At 28.6% G+C, this 16,246-nt stretch overlaps 1 protein-coding gene across 8 annotated transcripts in view; it reads right to left on the reverse strand.

Moving 5' to 3' along the window:
- The window catches only part of LOC127290152 (uncharacterized), a 134,070-nt gene that overhangs the window by 19,902 nt on the left and 97,922 nt on the right, over nt 1–16,246 (reverse strand). For all 8 annotated transcript variants that reach the window (XR_007844264.1, XR_007844268.1, XR_007844267.1 and 5 more), the window contains 2 exons: nt 3,553–3,675; nt 2,173–2,361 (listed from right to left, as the gene is read on the reverse strand). Coding sequence is in view for 1 of the 8 variants with exons in the window: in XM_051318556.1 (XP_051174513.1) it covers nt 2,173–2,361; nt 3,553–3,675 (312 nt within the window). In the remaining 7 variants the exon portion in view is untranslated. The remainder of the gene's footprint in view (nt 1–2,172; nt 2,362–3,552; nt 3,676–16,246) is intronic.

Consider the following 16,246-nt stretch of genomic DNA (forward strand, 5'->3'; position numbering starts at 1 on the left):
GAGAGAGAAAGAGAGAAATTAAATTTCAATTATTACATATTTGTTGAGACGCACATGAATAAGTTCTAAAAGTCAATAGTTAGAATTTTCATATTTAATAGAATTTTAGTAAATATGATTTTTTATTAAGCTAAATTTCAATTTTTTGAATTATTATATTTTTTTGAAATTTTAAATTAAAATGATTTTTTATATTCGAGAATTTTTATATAAAGGTAAATTCACATCATAAATTACAATTGATGTTATTACATTGAATAACATCCACTAGACGCGAAAAAAATACAAATTTAGGGGAAAAAATGCAGAATTGATGTGGAATGACCCAAAAAAAAAAAAAAAATTCAAAAAATGGTTATAATTTTCAAAAATATTAGTGGATTATTATGAAACTTGGTAATTATGTTCTCTGTAATGAATGACATCCTTTAAAGGCGAAAAAAATAAAATTTAGGGGAAAAATTCAAAATTGATATGGAATGACCCAAAAAAAAAAATTCAAAAAAACGTTAATAACTTTCAAAATAATTATCCGATTGTTATGAGAATTGGTAATTACGTTCTTTGCAATGAATGGCAGCTTTTAAAGGCTGGAAAAATACAAATTTAGAAAAATAAGTGCAGAATTCATATGGAATGACCCAAAAAAAAAAAAATTCAAAAAAACGTTAATAACTTAAAAAGAAATAAACTTATCCTTGTGTAACTTTGTAATTATGTTTTTTTCAATAAATAACGTTCTTTTCTTTGCAAAAAGATACAATTTTAGATGAAAAAAAAAACGAATATTTATTACGGAATGACCCCCCCCCAAAAAAAAACAAAAAAACAGTAATAACTTTCAAAAAAAATATTGGCGGATTATTATAAAACTTGGTAATTATGTTCTCTGCAATGTATAACATTCTTTAGAGGTGAAAAATACAAATTTAGAAAAAAATGCGTCTAATTAATATGGAATGACCCAAAAAAAAAAAATTTTTTTTTTTTATAAATTTGTCTTTTTTTTGCATTTAAAGAATACAATTTATTGCAAAGAACACAATTACCAAGTTTCATAACAATCTACTAATATTTTTGAAAGTTATAACCGTTTTTTGAATTTTTTTTTTTGGGTCATTCCATATCAATTCTGCACTTTTTTCCTAAATTTGTATTTTTTCGCCAATAAAGGATGTTATTCATTTCAAAGAACATAACTATCAGGTTTCATAACATTTTGGTAATTTTTTTTTTAAAGTTATAACTGTTTTTTGGATTTTTTTTCGGCTCATTCCGTAACAAATATACGTTTTTTTCCCCTAAATTTGTATCTCTCTACAATAAAAGAATGTCATTTATCGCAAAGAACATATTTACCAAGTTTCATAAAAATTCGTTAATTTCTTTACAAGTTATAACCGTTTTTTGGATTTTTTTTTGGGGTCATTCCGTATTAAATATAAATTTTTTTTTTCTAAATTTGTTTTTTTTTCGCATTTAAGTATATGTTATTCAGTGCAAAGAACATAATTATCAAATTTTTATAATAATTTGGTAATTTTTTTTTGAAATTATAACAGTTTTTTGGGTCATTCCATATCAAGTTTGCATGTTTTCCCTAAATTTGTATTTTTTGGTTTTAAAAGAAGAAAATTTTTCTTCAGTTAGTTAGTGTAGAATTTAAAATGTTTAAGTGTCAACCCCTGTAAAATAGCTTCCCGTCGATACGCGCCTTTGTACACACACTCTGCCTCTAAGCTTTTCATCACGTATAGCTCTTTATCAGGGGCTTCGATCCTCATAGACAATTTTTTTTAATCACTAAAAATTATATAATATAATATAATATAATATAATATAATATAATATAATATAATATAATATAATATAATATAATATAATATAATATGATACAATATAATATAATATAATATAATATTTTATAATATAATATAACATAATATAATATAATATAATAATTATATTACTATATAATTATAAAAAATATATAAATTCTAAATTTTAGAATATTTTTTATCAAAGTCGAAATATAGTTTAAAAAAAAGAAGATTTTTTAAAATAACTACGAAAATTTTTATCTAAATAAATAAATGAAAATAAATAAAAGAGACAAAAATTCATTTTGTGCAATATTTGCTACGACAGTAAAAATAATAATTGAAAACTTACAAGGAAAGATGACGGGAGGATGATTCTGGGCATTGTGAGCATTATGTATATGTCCCGGTGTTGATGCTCGTTGTCTGCAAAAGCATAATACACCAGCGGCGACGATGCCCACCATACTTAAAATGACAAAAATCATAGCTACTGCAAATAATGTTGTCTCCATGCCAAGTATTATTGACGCTTCTGGATCTAGAAATAGATATTTTAAAAAAAAAAAAATAGAAAACATTATTTTTTAAATTATTATTATTTTTTTTTTTGAAAAAAATAAAAGAAAAAGTTTTATTATCGACTGTTGTAAATATTGGAATCTTCTTTATCGACAGTCGATAAAACCCACTCCCTTCGTTATCGACTATCGGTAAAACTACTCCCTTCTTTATTGACTAGCGGTAAAACTACTCCCTTCTTTATTGACTAGCGGTAAAACTATTCCCTTCTTTATCGACTATCGGTAAAACTACTCCCTTCTTTACCGACAATCGGTAAAACTACTCCCTTCTTTATCGACTATCGGTAAAACTATTCCCTTCTTTATCGACAATCGGTAGAAAAAATTATTTCGTCTAAGAATCTTTTTTTTTTAAACAATCGTCGATAAAACTATTCCCTTCTTTATTGATGATTGGTAAAAAATATTATTCCTTAAACTAAGAATTTTCTTTTAATAATTGTCGATAAAATTGCTCCCTTCTTTATTGATTAACGATAAATAACAAATTACTTCCCTTATGGCAAAAAAAAATCTCATTTAACAACCGTCGATAAAATTACTTCCTTCTTTATTGATTTTCGGTAAAAAATAAAATAAATTATTCCTTCTAACGCTAAAATTAAAATATAATTTTACTTTTTTTCATTTTTAATATTAGGTAAATGCAATAATTATTAAGAAAAATAGTTTCGCTTTATTTTATTTTTTTTTTTTGGAATTGTATTATGCCCTTTAAATCAATTCAACTCTAGTAAACATTTACTTTAACGAATTGTTATTCCGTTCTCAATATTTCCGATTGCATTTTCCTGATCCCAAAATAATTGTCCTCGTTAACACTAGAATAAATTGGATGAAATTTATTTTAGCGAAAAGCAAATATTGTAAAATTGCTTTAATCCAAAAGCAAACGAAAAAAAAACAAAAATTGAAAAATAATTTCTTCTGATAAATATTGATGAAATTATTATTATTATTATTATTATTATTATTATTATTATTATTATTATTATTATTATTATTATAATTATTTTTATTATTTAATTAAAATAAATATTTATTTCAATAACAACTAAAGTAACTAAATATTATATATAAGAAAAATTAATTTTTATAAATATAATATGAATGGTTAATAAGTAAAAAAAAAAAGAAAAATTTCTTACTGGCACAGAGGTTGGAAGCTGCTTCGTCGGAACCATCTTCGCAATGTCGAATACCATCACAAACAAGGTCTGTGTCGATGCAAAATTCCTTAGTGGTACACCGAAAATCCTTACAGGCGTGTTCTGTAAAAAAAAAGAAAGAAATACAAAATTTCATTTAAAAATTTTTTTTTTTTTTTGTTAATAAAAAAAACAAAAGCATCTAGAAATTCTTTTTTTTAAGATAATAGAATGAAATAAAAGTATTTTTACAATTTAAAAAGGAAAAATTTACTTCGTACGAAAATGACTTTAAGGTCATATATATATATATATATAGACAACTTAATTTTGCCTCGGCTATATATACTGCATTAGGAGAGGATGCAACACAATAGACGAACGGAAACTATAATGAAATTGTGCGTTTCCATTAAGTAATACAGTCAAGTAACATTTAACCAAAACATTAGTCTCTCCAATTTTGCTCTATATATATATATATATATATATATATATATATATATATAACAACAAATTTACTTTCAATAAACAAACAGATTACAGGAAACATTAATTAATATATTAATATTATAATAATAGTATATTAAGCCCATAGTACCTACTATTTAATTTAAAAAAATTAAAATATAATAAAATCATTTAATTTTTTATGAGATTAAAATAATCTTAACTGAAATAATTACATTAACATGAAATTGAAATAAAAATAGGCGTGGCTTATATAAATACATGCCCTAAAGTAGGCGTTACCTAATTTAGTATACGCCTCAAAATAGGCGTATTTTATATTAAGACACATCCTAAAGTAGGCGTCACCAAAATATACCTGCCACAAAATAGCTGATAATTCTTCACGCCTCTAAAGTAGGCGTTGACAAATTAGGGCCGGCTAATTAATTAGAGTAGGCGTGGTTTCGATTTAAATACGCCTCAAAGTAGGCGTTATCAAATTAGAATTTACCTAAAGTAGGCGGGGTTTTTTTTATCAAGATACGCCCTAAAGTAGGCGTTACCAAATTAGGACTGGCTTAAAGTAGGCGGAGTTTTAAATTAAGATACGCCCTAAGGTAGGCGTTAACAAATTAGTATTGCCATAAAATAGGTGGGGATATATATTAAGTCACGCCTCTAAAGTAGTATGTGTATTTTTTTTAATTCTCCGCCTACATTAACATAGTCCTAATTTGGTAACGCCTACTTTATGTAAAAAAAAAAATAAAGATTCGCCCTAAAAATAGGCGTTATCAAATTATGATTGTCTTAAAGTAGGTGGAGCATATATTACAACATAACATAAAATAGACGTTTCCTAAATTAGTACACGCCTTAATATAGGCGTAGTTTATATTAAGACACATCCTAAAGTAGGCGTTACCTAATTTAGTATAAGCCTCAAAATAGGCGTAGTTTATATTAAGACACATCCTAAAGTAGGCGTTACCAAAATATACCTGCCACAAAATAGCTGAGAATTCTTCACGCCTCTAAAGTAGGCGTTGACAAATTAGGGCCGGCTAATTAATTAGAGTAGGCGTGGTTTCGATTTAAATACGCCTCAAAGTAGGCGTTATCAAATTAGAATTTAACTAAAGTAGGCGGGTTTTTTTTTTTATCAAGATACGCCCTAAAGTAGGCGTTACCAAATTAGGACTGGTTTAAAGTAGGCGGAGTTTTAAATTAAGATACGCCCTAAGGTAGGCTTTATCAAATTAGTATTGCCATTAAGTAGATAGGGCTTATATTAAGTCAAGCCCCCTAAAGTAGGGTGTGTTTTAGTTTATGCTCCGCCTACACTAATACAGTCCTAATTTGGTAACGCCTACTTGAAGCAAAAAAAAAATTAGTTTCCTTCTTAAAGTAGACGTTACCAAATTATGATTGTATTAAAGTAGGTGGAGCATATATTAAGAAAAAACTCTAAAGTAGGCGTTTCCTAAATTAGTTTCCTAAATAAAAAAGGGCGGATGTTATATTAAAGACGCACCCTAAAAGTATGGCGTTACCAAATTAGAATTATCTGAAATTAGGTGGAGCATAAATTAAGATACAACCTAAAGTAGGCGTTATCAAATTATGATTGTCTTAAAGTAGGTGGAGTATAATTTAAGATACAATTTTAAAGTAGGTGTTATCTAATTTAATGCCACGCCTTTAAGAAGGCGTGTTCTTTATTAAGACACGTTCCTAAAGTAGGCGTTGTCTAATTAAGTGCCACGCCTCAAAGAAGGCGTGGCGTATATTAAGACACGCCCCCTAAATATAGGTTAATTCTACATTTTAAACCGTGATAAAAATAGTTGAATTTTTTTTTTTAATGTGAAATAAATTTTTTAAATTTGTGGTTTAATTTAAAAAAAATATACGTATATTTGTGCTCGAATGGGAAAGAATGATTGATAATTATAAGAATTGGAAGAAGATAAGTAAAATTTCTCCTGAAATGGGAATTTGATTGGTTAGTAGAATTATTATTTAACTATTATATAGTCTCTATATGCATTAGTATATAGCGTGGTTGTGGCATATTAGGTAGGTTTGCGTGTGATGGGCCATTTCATGCAAAGAGTAAGTGTGAGAGAGAGAGAGCCAGAGAGAGAGAAGGAGAGAGTAAGGCGACCCGATTACGATAATGGCGTCGATGACGATGCTAACAGCGCTAATGACGGTTATGACAATAATTGTGACATTCCGTCACACCGTAAAAGAGACGACATATTGTTTCATTAGATCCGCTTTATAGTAGACAATTATTATTATTATTATTATTATTATTATTCAACTGAACTACTGGCACTATTTCAAAGACAATTGCACAACTTTCATTATTCTACAACTTGTGGCTTAGTGAAACAAGATCTCTCGTACATATTGCAGTTTAACTTGTCAATAATCGACTACTGGCGCAGTACTGGTACAGTACCAGTACATTACTTGGATGTATAATGATAATACATTACTAACACAATTGTGGTACAATTCTATGTTATATGTCTGGTAAATTGACAAAATTTTAGTTTAACTCTAGTAAATTTCTAAAAACATTTCTGGTACAATTCTGGTACTGTTTTGGTATAATTTCTGTATTTTCTGGTATAGTTTTGGTACTTTTCTAGTACATTTCAAACTCTTTACTTAAAATTTTTCTGGTACAGTTCCAGGTATAATTCTGGCATATTTTTGATATAGTTGTGGTACTTTTCTGGTATAGTTGTGGTACAATTTTGGTATTTTTCTGATACAGTTCCTGTCTTTGTTCAGGTAATTTTCTGGTACAGTTTTGGTATAATTCTGATACAGTTTTCGTATAGTTCTGATACAGTTACGGTTTTTTTTTCTGGTAGAGTTCTTGTCTTAGTTTTAGTATTTTTCTGGTACAGTTCCTGCATTGGTTCAGGTACTTTTCAGGTATAGTTGTGGTACAGTTTTGGCATTTTTCTGGTACAATTCTTAGTTTAGTTCTGGTATTTTTCTGGTATAGTTGTGGTAAAGTTTTGGTATTTTTCTGATACAGTTTTCCTGCCTTAGTTCAGGTAATTTTCTGGTACAGTTTTTGCGTCGTTCTGGTACAGTTTCTGGTTCAGTTCTGGTACAGTTTTGGTATAATTCTGATACAGTTTTCGTATAGTTCTGATACAGTTACGGTTTTTTTTTCTGGTAGAGTTCTTGTCTTAGTTTTAGTATTTTTCTGGTACAGTTCCTGCATTGGTTCAGGTACTTTTTAGGTATAGTTGTGGTACAGTTTTGACATTTTTCTGGTACAGTTCCTGGTTTAGTTCTGGTACTTTTCTGCAATAGTTGTGGTATAGTTTTGGCATTTTTCTGGTACAGTTTCTGATTTAGTTTTGGTACTGTTCTGATATAGTTGTGGTACAATTTTTTGTATTTTTCTGATACAGTTTCTGTCTTAGTTCAGGTAATTTTTTGGTACAGTTTTTGCGTCGTTGTGGTACAGTTTCTGGTACAGTTTCTGGTTCAGTTCTGGTACATTTCTGGTACAGTTTTGGTATAATTCTGGTACAGTTTTCGTATAGTTCTGATACAGTTATTGTATGTTTCTGGTAGAGTTCTTGTCTTAGTTTTGGTACTTTTCTGGTACAGTTTTTTTTTTTTTTTTTTTTTTTTTAATGATTCTGTTACATTTAGTACCAGATTCTTAGTTCTGGTATATTTTTTGGTAAAATTCTGTTAAAGCGTCGGTAATTTTCTGGTACAGATTTTGGATTAGTTCTGGTACATTTATTGTTAAAGTTTTTCTAATTTTCTGGTACAGTTTCGGTAAATTTCTGATATTGTTCTGACACAGTTCTGGTACAGTACCGCGCCAGTAGTGAATTTGGATTTTGTTTCAAATTTTTTTGAGTACAAATATTATGTTACATAATCACAAGAAAAAAAAAATTTACTATATTCTTTTAATCCTTAATTATAATAAAGTAAAAAAAAAATTCTTCTATGTATTTTCGGAAATAATTCATATGTAAATATTTTAAAAACAAAGAAATAAGCTGAAAAAGGTTAATCAAGTTTCCATATATATATATATATATGGTATTCTTTTTTCTGTTCAAAAAAAAAAAATGGAAGAAAAAAAAGCAGCACACTGTTAAATGTGTCAGAAAGGTGGTAAGAAGTGTACATGGAAAAAGACAAAGTAGATTAGAGTATGTCTAGGTGAGGAGTTTTGTTCATGAGAGTGAGCACGCTTTTCTACAGCAGGCTCGAATGAGAATTAGTATATATACATATACATATACATATATATATATATATATATATATATATATACATATATATATATATATATATATATATATATATATATATATATATATATATATATATATATATATACGCACGAGCAAGAAGAAGCAGCATTAAATAGGGTACGGTGGGTATTGGCCTGGGGTGCGAGAACGAAAGGGAGGGTAATTTCCATATGGATGATTCCCATACAGAGAGAGAGAGAGAGAGAGAGAGAGAGAGAGAGAGAGAGAAAAGTCGTTGCCGTCCGCGGCGCACTCATGGTACCGGGCTAGAATTCGAGAGCAGTTTGTACGAGCAAATAATGCGTTTATGCATTTGCATGATGCTTCCGTAACGCGAACCAGTGCTCCAAACCGCACTCGCCCCGCTGAACTCTAAAACGAAAACCCTTAAGCATGTACTCTGCATAAAATGTATTTTATGTCCACGAATTGCCTGAAAATTGCAAGCTCTCTCTCTCTTTCTCTCTCTTTAGAAATATTAAAAAAAAAAAACAAACAACAACACAAAGCTACTTATATATTTCTTTTTTTCTTAGAAACGCACATAACAGGAATAAAATCTCATGTGATTTGAATTTTATCCAAACAAAAAAAAAAAAAGAAAACTTTTATATTTATACTTTCTAGAAAAAGAAAGAGGCAAAAGAAAAAAGAAAAAGATTTAGATATTGTTTGCCATGCGACGAGAATTTAATAGCTTTGACCGATAGTAAGAAAAACTTTTTTAATATCGCTTCAAATACATATATATATATATATATATATATATATATATATATATATATAGAATACACAATACGACACTTCACGAGAAAAAGGACTTTATGGTAAAAAAAAAAAAAATTTATGTTATGTTTAGTAATTACTTTTACCTTGACAAAAAGTTTCTAATTTATTCTTGATTTAATCAAAAATAGCCAACAATTTTTTAAAAACAATTATAAGATCCCTTAAAAATAGGTGTGATTTCTATTAAAATACATCCAAAAGTAGGCGTTACCTAATTTAGTATACGCCTAAAAATAGACGTGGTTTAAATTAATACACATCCCAAAGTAGACGTTACCAAAATATACATAACACAAAATATTTGAGACATTTTTAATCACGCCTCTAAAAGTAGGCGTTACCAAATTAGTATTATCATAAAATAGGTAGGGTTTAAATTAAATAACGCCCCTAAAGTAGGCGTAACCATATTAGGATTAGTTTAAAATAGGCGTAGTATAAATTAATACACGCTTTAAAGTAGGTGTTACCTAAATTAGTATACGCCTTACAGTAGGCGTTACCTAAATTAGTCTACGCCTTAAAGTAGGCGTTACCTAAATTAGTCTACGTCTTAAAAATAAGTGTGATTTATATTTATACACGCCCTGAAATAGGCGTTACCTATTAAAATAGGCGTGGTTTATATTAAGTCACGCCCAAATATAGGCGTTACCAAATGAAGATTGTCTTTTAAAAAAAAGGCGTAGCATAAATTAATACACACTCTAAAGTAGGTGTAACCTAAGTTAGTATTGCCATAAAAAAAAGGTGAGGCTTATATTAAGTCACGCCCAAAAATAGACATTACCAAATTAGAATTGTAAAATAATGCGGATACTAAATTAATAAACGCCCTACAGTAGGACGTTACATAATTTAGTTTTCGCCCTCAAGTAGGCGTTACCAAATATAATTGTAATAAAGTAGGCGGGGCCTAAATTAAAACACGCCCTAAAGTAGGCGTAACATAAGTTAGTATTGCTATAAAATAGGTGGGGGGCCTACATTAAAGTCACGCTTAACAGTAGGCGTTACCTAATTAGGATTGTCTCAAAGTAGGTGGGAATTTTAGTTGGGGTACAACCATAAAGTAGGCGTTGCCAAATTAGAATTGGTTTTAAGTAGGCGTATTTTTATTAGGACACGTCATAAAGTAGGCGTTATCTAAAATAGTGTATGCATCAAAATAGGCGTGGTTTATATTAAGACACGCCCTAAAGTAGGTGTTACCTAACATAGTATACGCCTTAAAATAGGCGTGGTTTATATTAAGACACGCCCTAAATTAGGTGTTATTAATATATGACTACCATAAAATAGGTTGAGACTTATATTAAGTCACGCCCCTTTAAAGTAGGTGTATCTAAATTAGAATAGGCGTTATCTAATTTAGTATACGCCTTAAAAACAGGCGTGGTTTATATTAAGACACGCCCCTTTAAAGTAGGTATGTCTAAATTAGAATAAGCGTTATTTAACTTACTATACGTCTTAAAAATAGGCGTGGTTTATATTATGACACGCCCCTAAAGATCCTTTTTCCTGTTTAGCATTAAATATTGTGTCATTTTTGAGAAACTAGAGTCATTTTCGTTTCAAAAAAAAGAGGTGTGACCCTAAAATACCCTAATTGGAAAAAAATAATGAGAAATTCTATTTTTCTTTTGTTAATTTCTACGTATTAATATATATATAAAGAGATAAAAATAAAAATTCAATGACACAAAAATTTCTATGTGAGAATATGATATTTTTCTTTACAAGATTTCAAAAAAAAAAAAAAAAAAAAAAAAAAAAAATGTTGAATCTTTTTTTTTGTAGGTAATTCACTCATTTTTATTGTGGTATTACGAACATATATATTCACGTATTCTAGTCACTCTTGATGAGAAAATCGATTTTCAAGCAAATATTTTCACGAAAAGAGAAATGAGAGTGAGAGAGATTTATTTTCGTCAACTGTCCTAGAAATGGCTTTTTCTCGTGGATATATAAAACGAGCCATGGGATGATGTGCATCGTACGAGATATTTTCTGGCGACAAAAAAAAAAAAAAAAAAGGAGGATGACCGCGATATGGCGACAGAGAAATGAGAGAGAAAGAGAGAGAAAACAGAACTACGAAATCGATATGCGGGTGCCGCCACCGCCGAAGATAGCAAACATATATATGTATATATATATATATATTTTTTTTTTTGAAAGTGTGTGCTCGTCCTTTCGACGGCTGGAATTGAAATCGAAAAACACAGAAGATGCAAGGAGAGAAAAATAGCAACTCCGAAGAGTGACAAAGAAAGAACGAAATGGAACAAATGTATGCAAAAGACGCGCGCACAATATATATATATATATATATATATATATATATACATGAAAGCTAAACCAAGCGGAAGTTGAATGCGACATATGAATCACAATTTCCGACGTGTTTCTTCAACACGGAAGATCCTTCATAGAAAAAGGATAGGTATTTCAGAATATAAACAATTGCTCATTTTTTCAATTTTTCTTCTTGTATAGAACAAATAATGTAGTTTTCTATTTTATATAAACTTTTTCATTAATTCTTTAAATTTTAAATTAATTTTACAGGAAAATTAAGTCCTACCGAAAATTACTATAGTTTACTACTACTGGCGCAATACTGGCGCTACACTGGTACCGTTATACTATAATAGTACTGTGCCAGAAATGTACAAAAAAAAACTGTACCCGGAAATGTACAAAAATTGTGCCAGAAATTAAGTATACTATAACAAAAATGTACCAGAAAAGTACTAGTACTGTGTTAAAAATATACTAGAAAATTATCAAAACTTTACCAGAATTGTACCATAAAATATACCAGAAATGTACTATTTTTAAAAAAAATGTACTATGTTAAAACTATACAGAACTAAACCAAAAAAATGTACCAGACCAAACCATAACTGTACCAGAATGGTACCAAAACAATACCAGAAGTTGATATAATTTTATAATCAATAAATATTATACTTACACGAATATAGTCTTTTTTCGTAATGTAAAACTAACACCAAAAAGCAATTTTTAAAATTAATGAACAAACTACATACTTTCATGAAAGCGTATTGAAAATGAGCTATTTGAAAAGTCTACATTCCTCATATACTAATCATAATTGTATATCATTAAAAATTAATAATGAATACAAGGCCAGTTTCTAGTCATTTTAAAAATCTTTCTTTTTTAAATCATATATGTATAATAAAAAAAAACTGTACTGGAATTATACCAGAACTGTAGGCAGAAAGGTATCACAAAAATGTACCAGAAAAATACAATAACTGTACCAGAACTAAACCAGGAACTGTGTCAAAAATTTACCAGAAATGTACAAAAAAAAAAATGTGCCAGAACTAAACCAAGAACTGTACCAGAAAATTACTGAAATTGTACCAGAACTATAACAAAACTAACAGAAATGTATCAAAATTATACCAAAACTATACAAAAATTGTACCAGAAAAGTACCTAAAGTGTACCAGAACTAAGTCAAAACTGTACTAGAAATGTACCAGAACTAAACCAGGAACTGTACCATAAATATACCAAAAACCGTACCAGAAAATTACTGAAACGATACCAGAACTATACCAAACTACCAGAAATGTACCAGAAGTATACTAAAACTATACAAAAATTGTACCAGAAAAGTATCTAAAATGTACCAGAATTACGACAAAACTGTACTAGAAATTAACCAGAACTAAACCAGGAACTGTACCATTAATGTACCAAAAACCGTACCAGAAAAGTACTATAACTGTAACAGAATTATACTATAACTGTATCAGAAATGTACCAGAATTATACCGGAAATATACATGGAACTGTACCAGAAATATACAAAAAACTGTACAAGAAAATTACTGAGACTGTACCAGAACTATGCCAAAACTACCAGAAATGTACCAGAAGTATACCAAAACTATACGAAAATTGTACCAGAAAAGTACCTAAAGTGTACCAGAACTACGCCAAAACTGTACTAGCAATGTACCAGAACTAAATCTGGAACTGTACCAGAAATATACCAAAAACTGTACCAGAAAAGTACTATAACTATAACATATATATATACCATAACAGTTTCAGGAAAGTACCAGAAATATACCTGGAACTGTACCAGAAATGTACCAGAAGTATACCAAAACTATACAAAAATTCTACCAGAAAAGTACCTAAAATGTACCAGAATTACGACAAAACTGTACTAGAAATGTACCAGAACTAAATCAGGAACTGTACCAGAAACATACCAAAAACTGTACCAAAAAAGTACTATAAGTGTAACAGAATTATACCATAACTGTATCTAAAATGTACCAGAATGATACCAGAAATATACCTAGAACTGTACCAGAAATATATGAAAAACTGTACCAGAAAATTACTGAAACTGTACCAGAACTATACCAAAATTACCAGAAATGTACCAGAAGTATACTAAAACTATACAAAAATTGTACCAGAAAAGTACCTAAAATGTACCGGAATTACGACAAAACTGTACTAGAAATGTACCAGAACTAAATCAGGAACTGTACCAGAAATATATCAAAAACTGTACCAGAAAAGTACTATAACTGTACCAGAAAAGTACTATAACTGTAACAGAACTATATTATAACTGTATCAGAAATATACCAGAAATATACCTCGAACTGTACCAGAAATATACGAGAAAGTTTACCAGATAATTACTGAAACTGTACCAGAACTATACCAAAACTACCAGAAATGTACCAGAAGTATATCAATACAATACAAAAATTGTACCAGAAAAGTACCTAAAGTGTACCAGAACTATCCCAAAACTGTACTAGAAATGTACCAGAACTAAATCAGGAACTGTATCAGAAAAGTACCAAAACTGTACACGAAAAATAAAGAAAGTACACCAAAAAAGTACCATAAATATAACAACTATGCAGTAATGTACCAGATAAATACCAAACTCTACCAGAAATAAACCAGGAACTATACCAGAAAATTACCTAAACTGTTTCCGAATTATTCTAAAACTGTACCAGAATTGAACTATGACTGTACCAGAAAATTATCAGTACTTTATGCTTTAATTGTATGAGAACCATGCAAAAAATTTACTAGAAAGTACCAAAATTTTACCATATTTGCATCATAAATATATCAGTAATCTACAAAAAAGTGTACCAGAAATATATATATATATATATATATATATATATATATATATATATATATATATATATATATATATATATATATATATATATATATATATCAGAACTATACTAAAACTGTATCCGAAATTTATATTAAAACTATACCATACTTGTGGCAATACACTATACTTGCCATTATTCATATCATTATTGTGCCACTACTTTACCGTTAGTTTCCCAGTATTGTACCAGTATCGCGCCAGGAATAAATTTTTATGATTGACATAGGCATTCATTCCTCCATTATAACTAATTTAAAATATTCGAATATTGTATTTAAAATTAAAAATAATATAAATCATAAATCACTTAAATATATAAAATCATTTGCCAATGTCGTCGAATTTCTTGCAAATACCAAAGAGAAAATATATTAAAAGTCTTTTTAAATTGAAAAACTTTTTCTTTGCAAAAAAAAAAAAAAGAAAAAAAGAAATTCTTACCAACAAACTTTGATGTTATACCTTACTATATATACATATATATATATATATATATATATAGGAAAAATTGTTCTGCGAAAAAAGTTTTTGCGGATTGGAAAAATTCTTATATACCAGAATTTGCTTTGTATATACATAAAAAAATATATATAAAAAGAAAACAAAATGACTAAAAAAAAAATCGGTTTGTTGGAAAAATTAAAAAGCAATTTTCCGAAGTGAGTGATCGTTTCTTTTGAAGGAAGTTTGTATATGTATATATGTATAGTATATATTTGAAAGCTGAGAGTATTAACGATCGTGGTTTTCACATTTGATTCTCCTTCTTCGTTTCCACCACCATCAACAAAATACTATATGTGTAGTATTTCTCTATCTCTATATCGGGATTTTCCATCGACCCTTTATATATATATATATATATATACGTTAGCGGAATAACCAGCTTGGCGTAATAACCGACAGAATGTAGTTGGTACGAGGTTGGTTCCGTATACAGAATAAAGGATGAATGCCCTGTAATACATCACGCAGACTACGATGTAGAAACACTGGGTTTCGCGCGTATATATATATATATATATAGACAGACACATACCAACACCTATTATACTAAACAGACGCTCGTAAAATTACTTCTCGCGAGTCTGTGGCCCACCAAAAGAATGTATTTTTGGTATATATATATATATATATGTGGAAGATGTAATAAAGTCGTCAGAACCATTTTGAAAAATTGTATTTACGAAACGCGTCTATTTTTTTGGTGAAAGAATACTAAAAAAAAAAAAAATAATTTTTTTATTTGTTCGAATTAGTATTTTTTTGAAGAATTTTTCAATTAAACGGATTTTCTATATATTGAAGAATTTTTATAGAACCGATTTACATCACTAATTACAATACAGTGAATTTTAAATCCATTAAAGGCGAAAAAATACAAATTTATGTAAAAAAAGTGCAAATTTATTATGGAATGACCCAAAAAACAAAAAAAAAATTTTGTAACTTCTAACTATGATTTTTGCAATAAATAACATTCTATAGAGGCGAAAAAAATACAAAATTTAGGAAAAAGACGAAAATTTACTACGGAATGACCCCAAAAAAAAAAAAAAAAAAATCCAAAAAAACCGTTATAACTTCTATAGAAATTAACGAATCTTTATGAAACTTAGTAATTATGTTCTTTGCAATGAATACGATCCTTTAGTGGTGAAAAAATACAAATTTAGGTAAAAAAAAAAAGTGAAAAATTAATATGGAATGACCCAAAAAAAAACAAAAAGAAATTATTGTAACTTCTAACTATGTTTTTTGCAATAAATAACATTCTATAGAGGCGAAAAAAATAGAAATTTCGAAAAAAAGATGAAAATTCGTTATGGAATGACCCCAAAAAAAAATCCAAAAAACAGTTATAACTTTCGAAAAAAAATTAACGGATATTTATGAAACTTAGTAATTATATCTTTTG

This window comes from Leptopilina boulardi, unplaced genomic scaffold (genome assembly GCF_019393585.1).
Source record: "Leptopilina boulardi isolate dan_hultmark-lab unplaced genomic scaffold, ZJU_Lbou_2.1 LbouV2_55, whole genome shotgun sequence".
NCBI lineage: Eukaryota > Metazoa > Arthropoda > Insecta > Hymenoptera > Figitidae > Leptopilina > Leptopilina boulardi.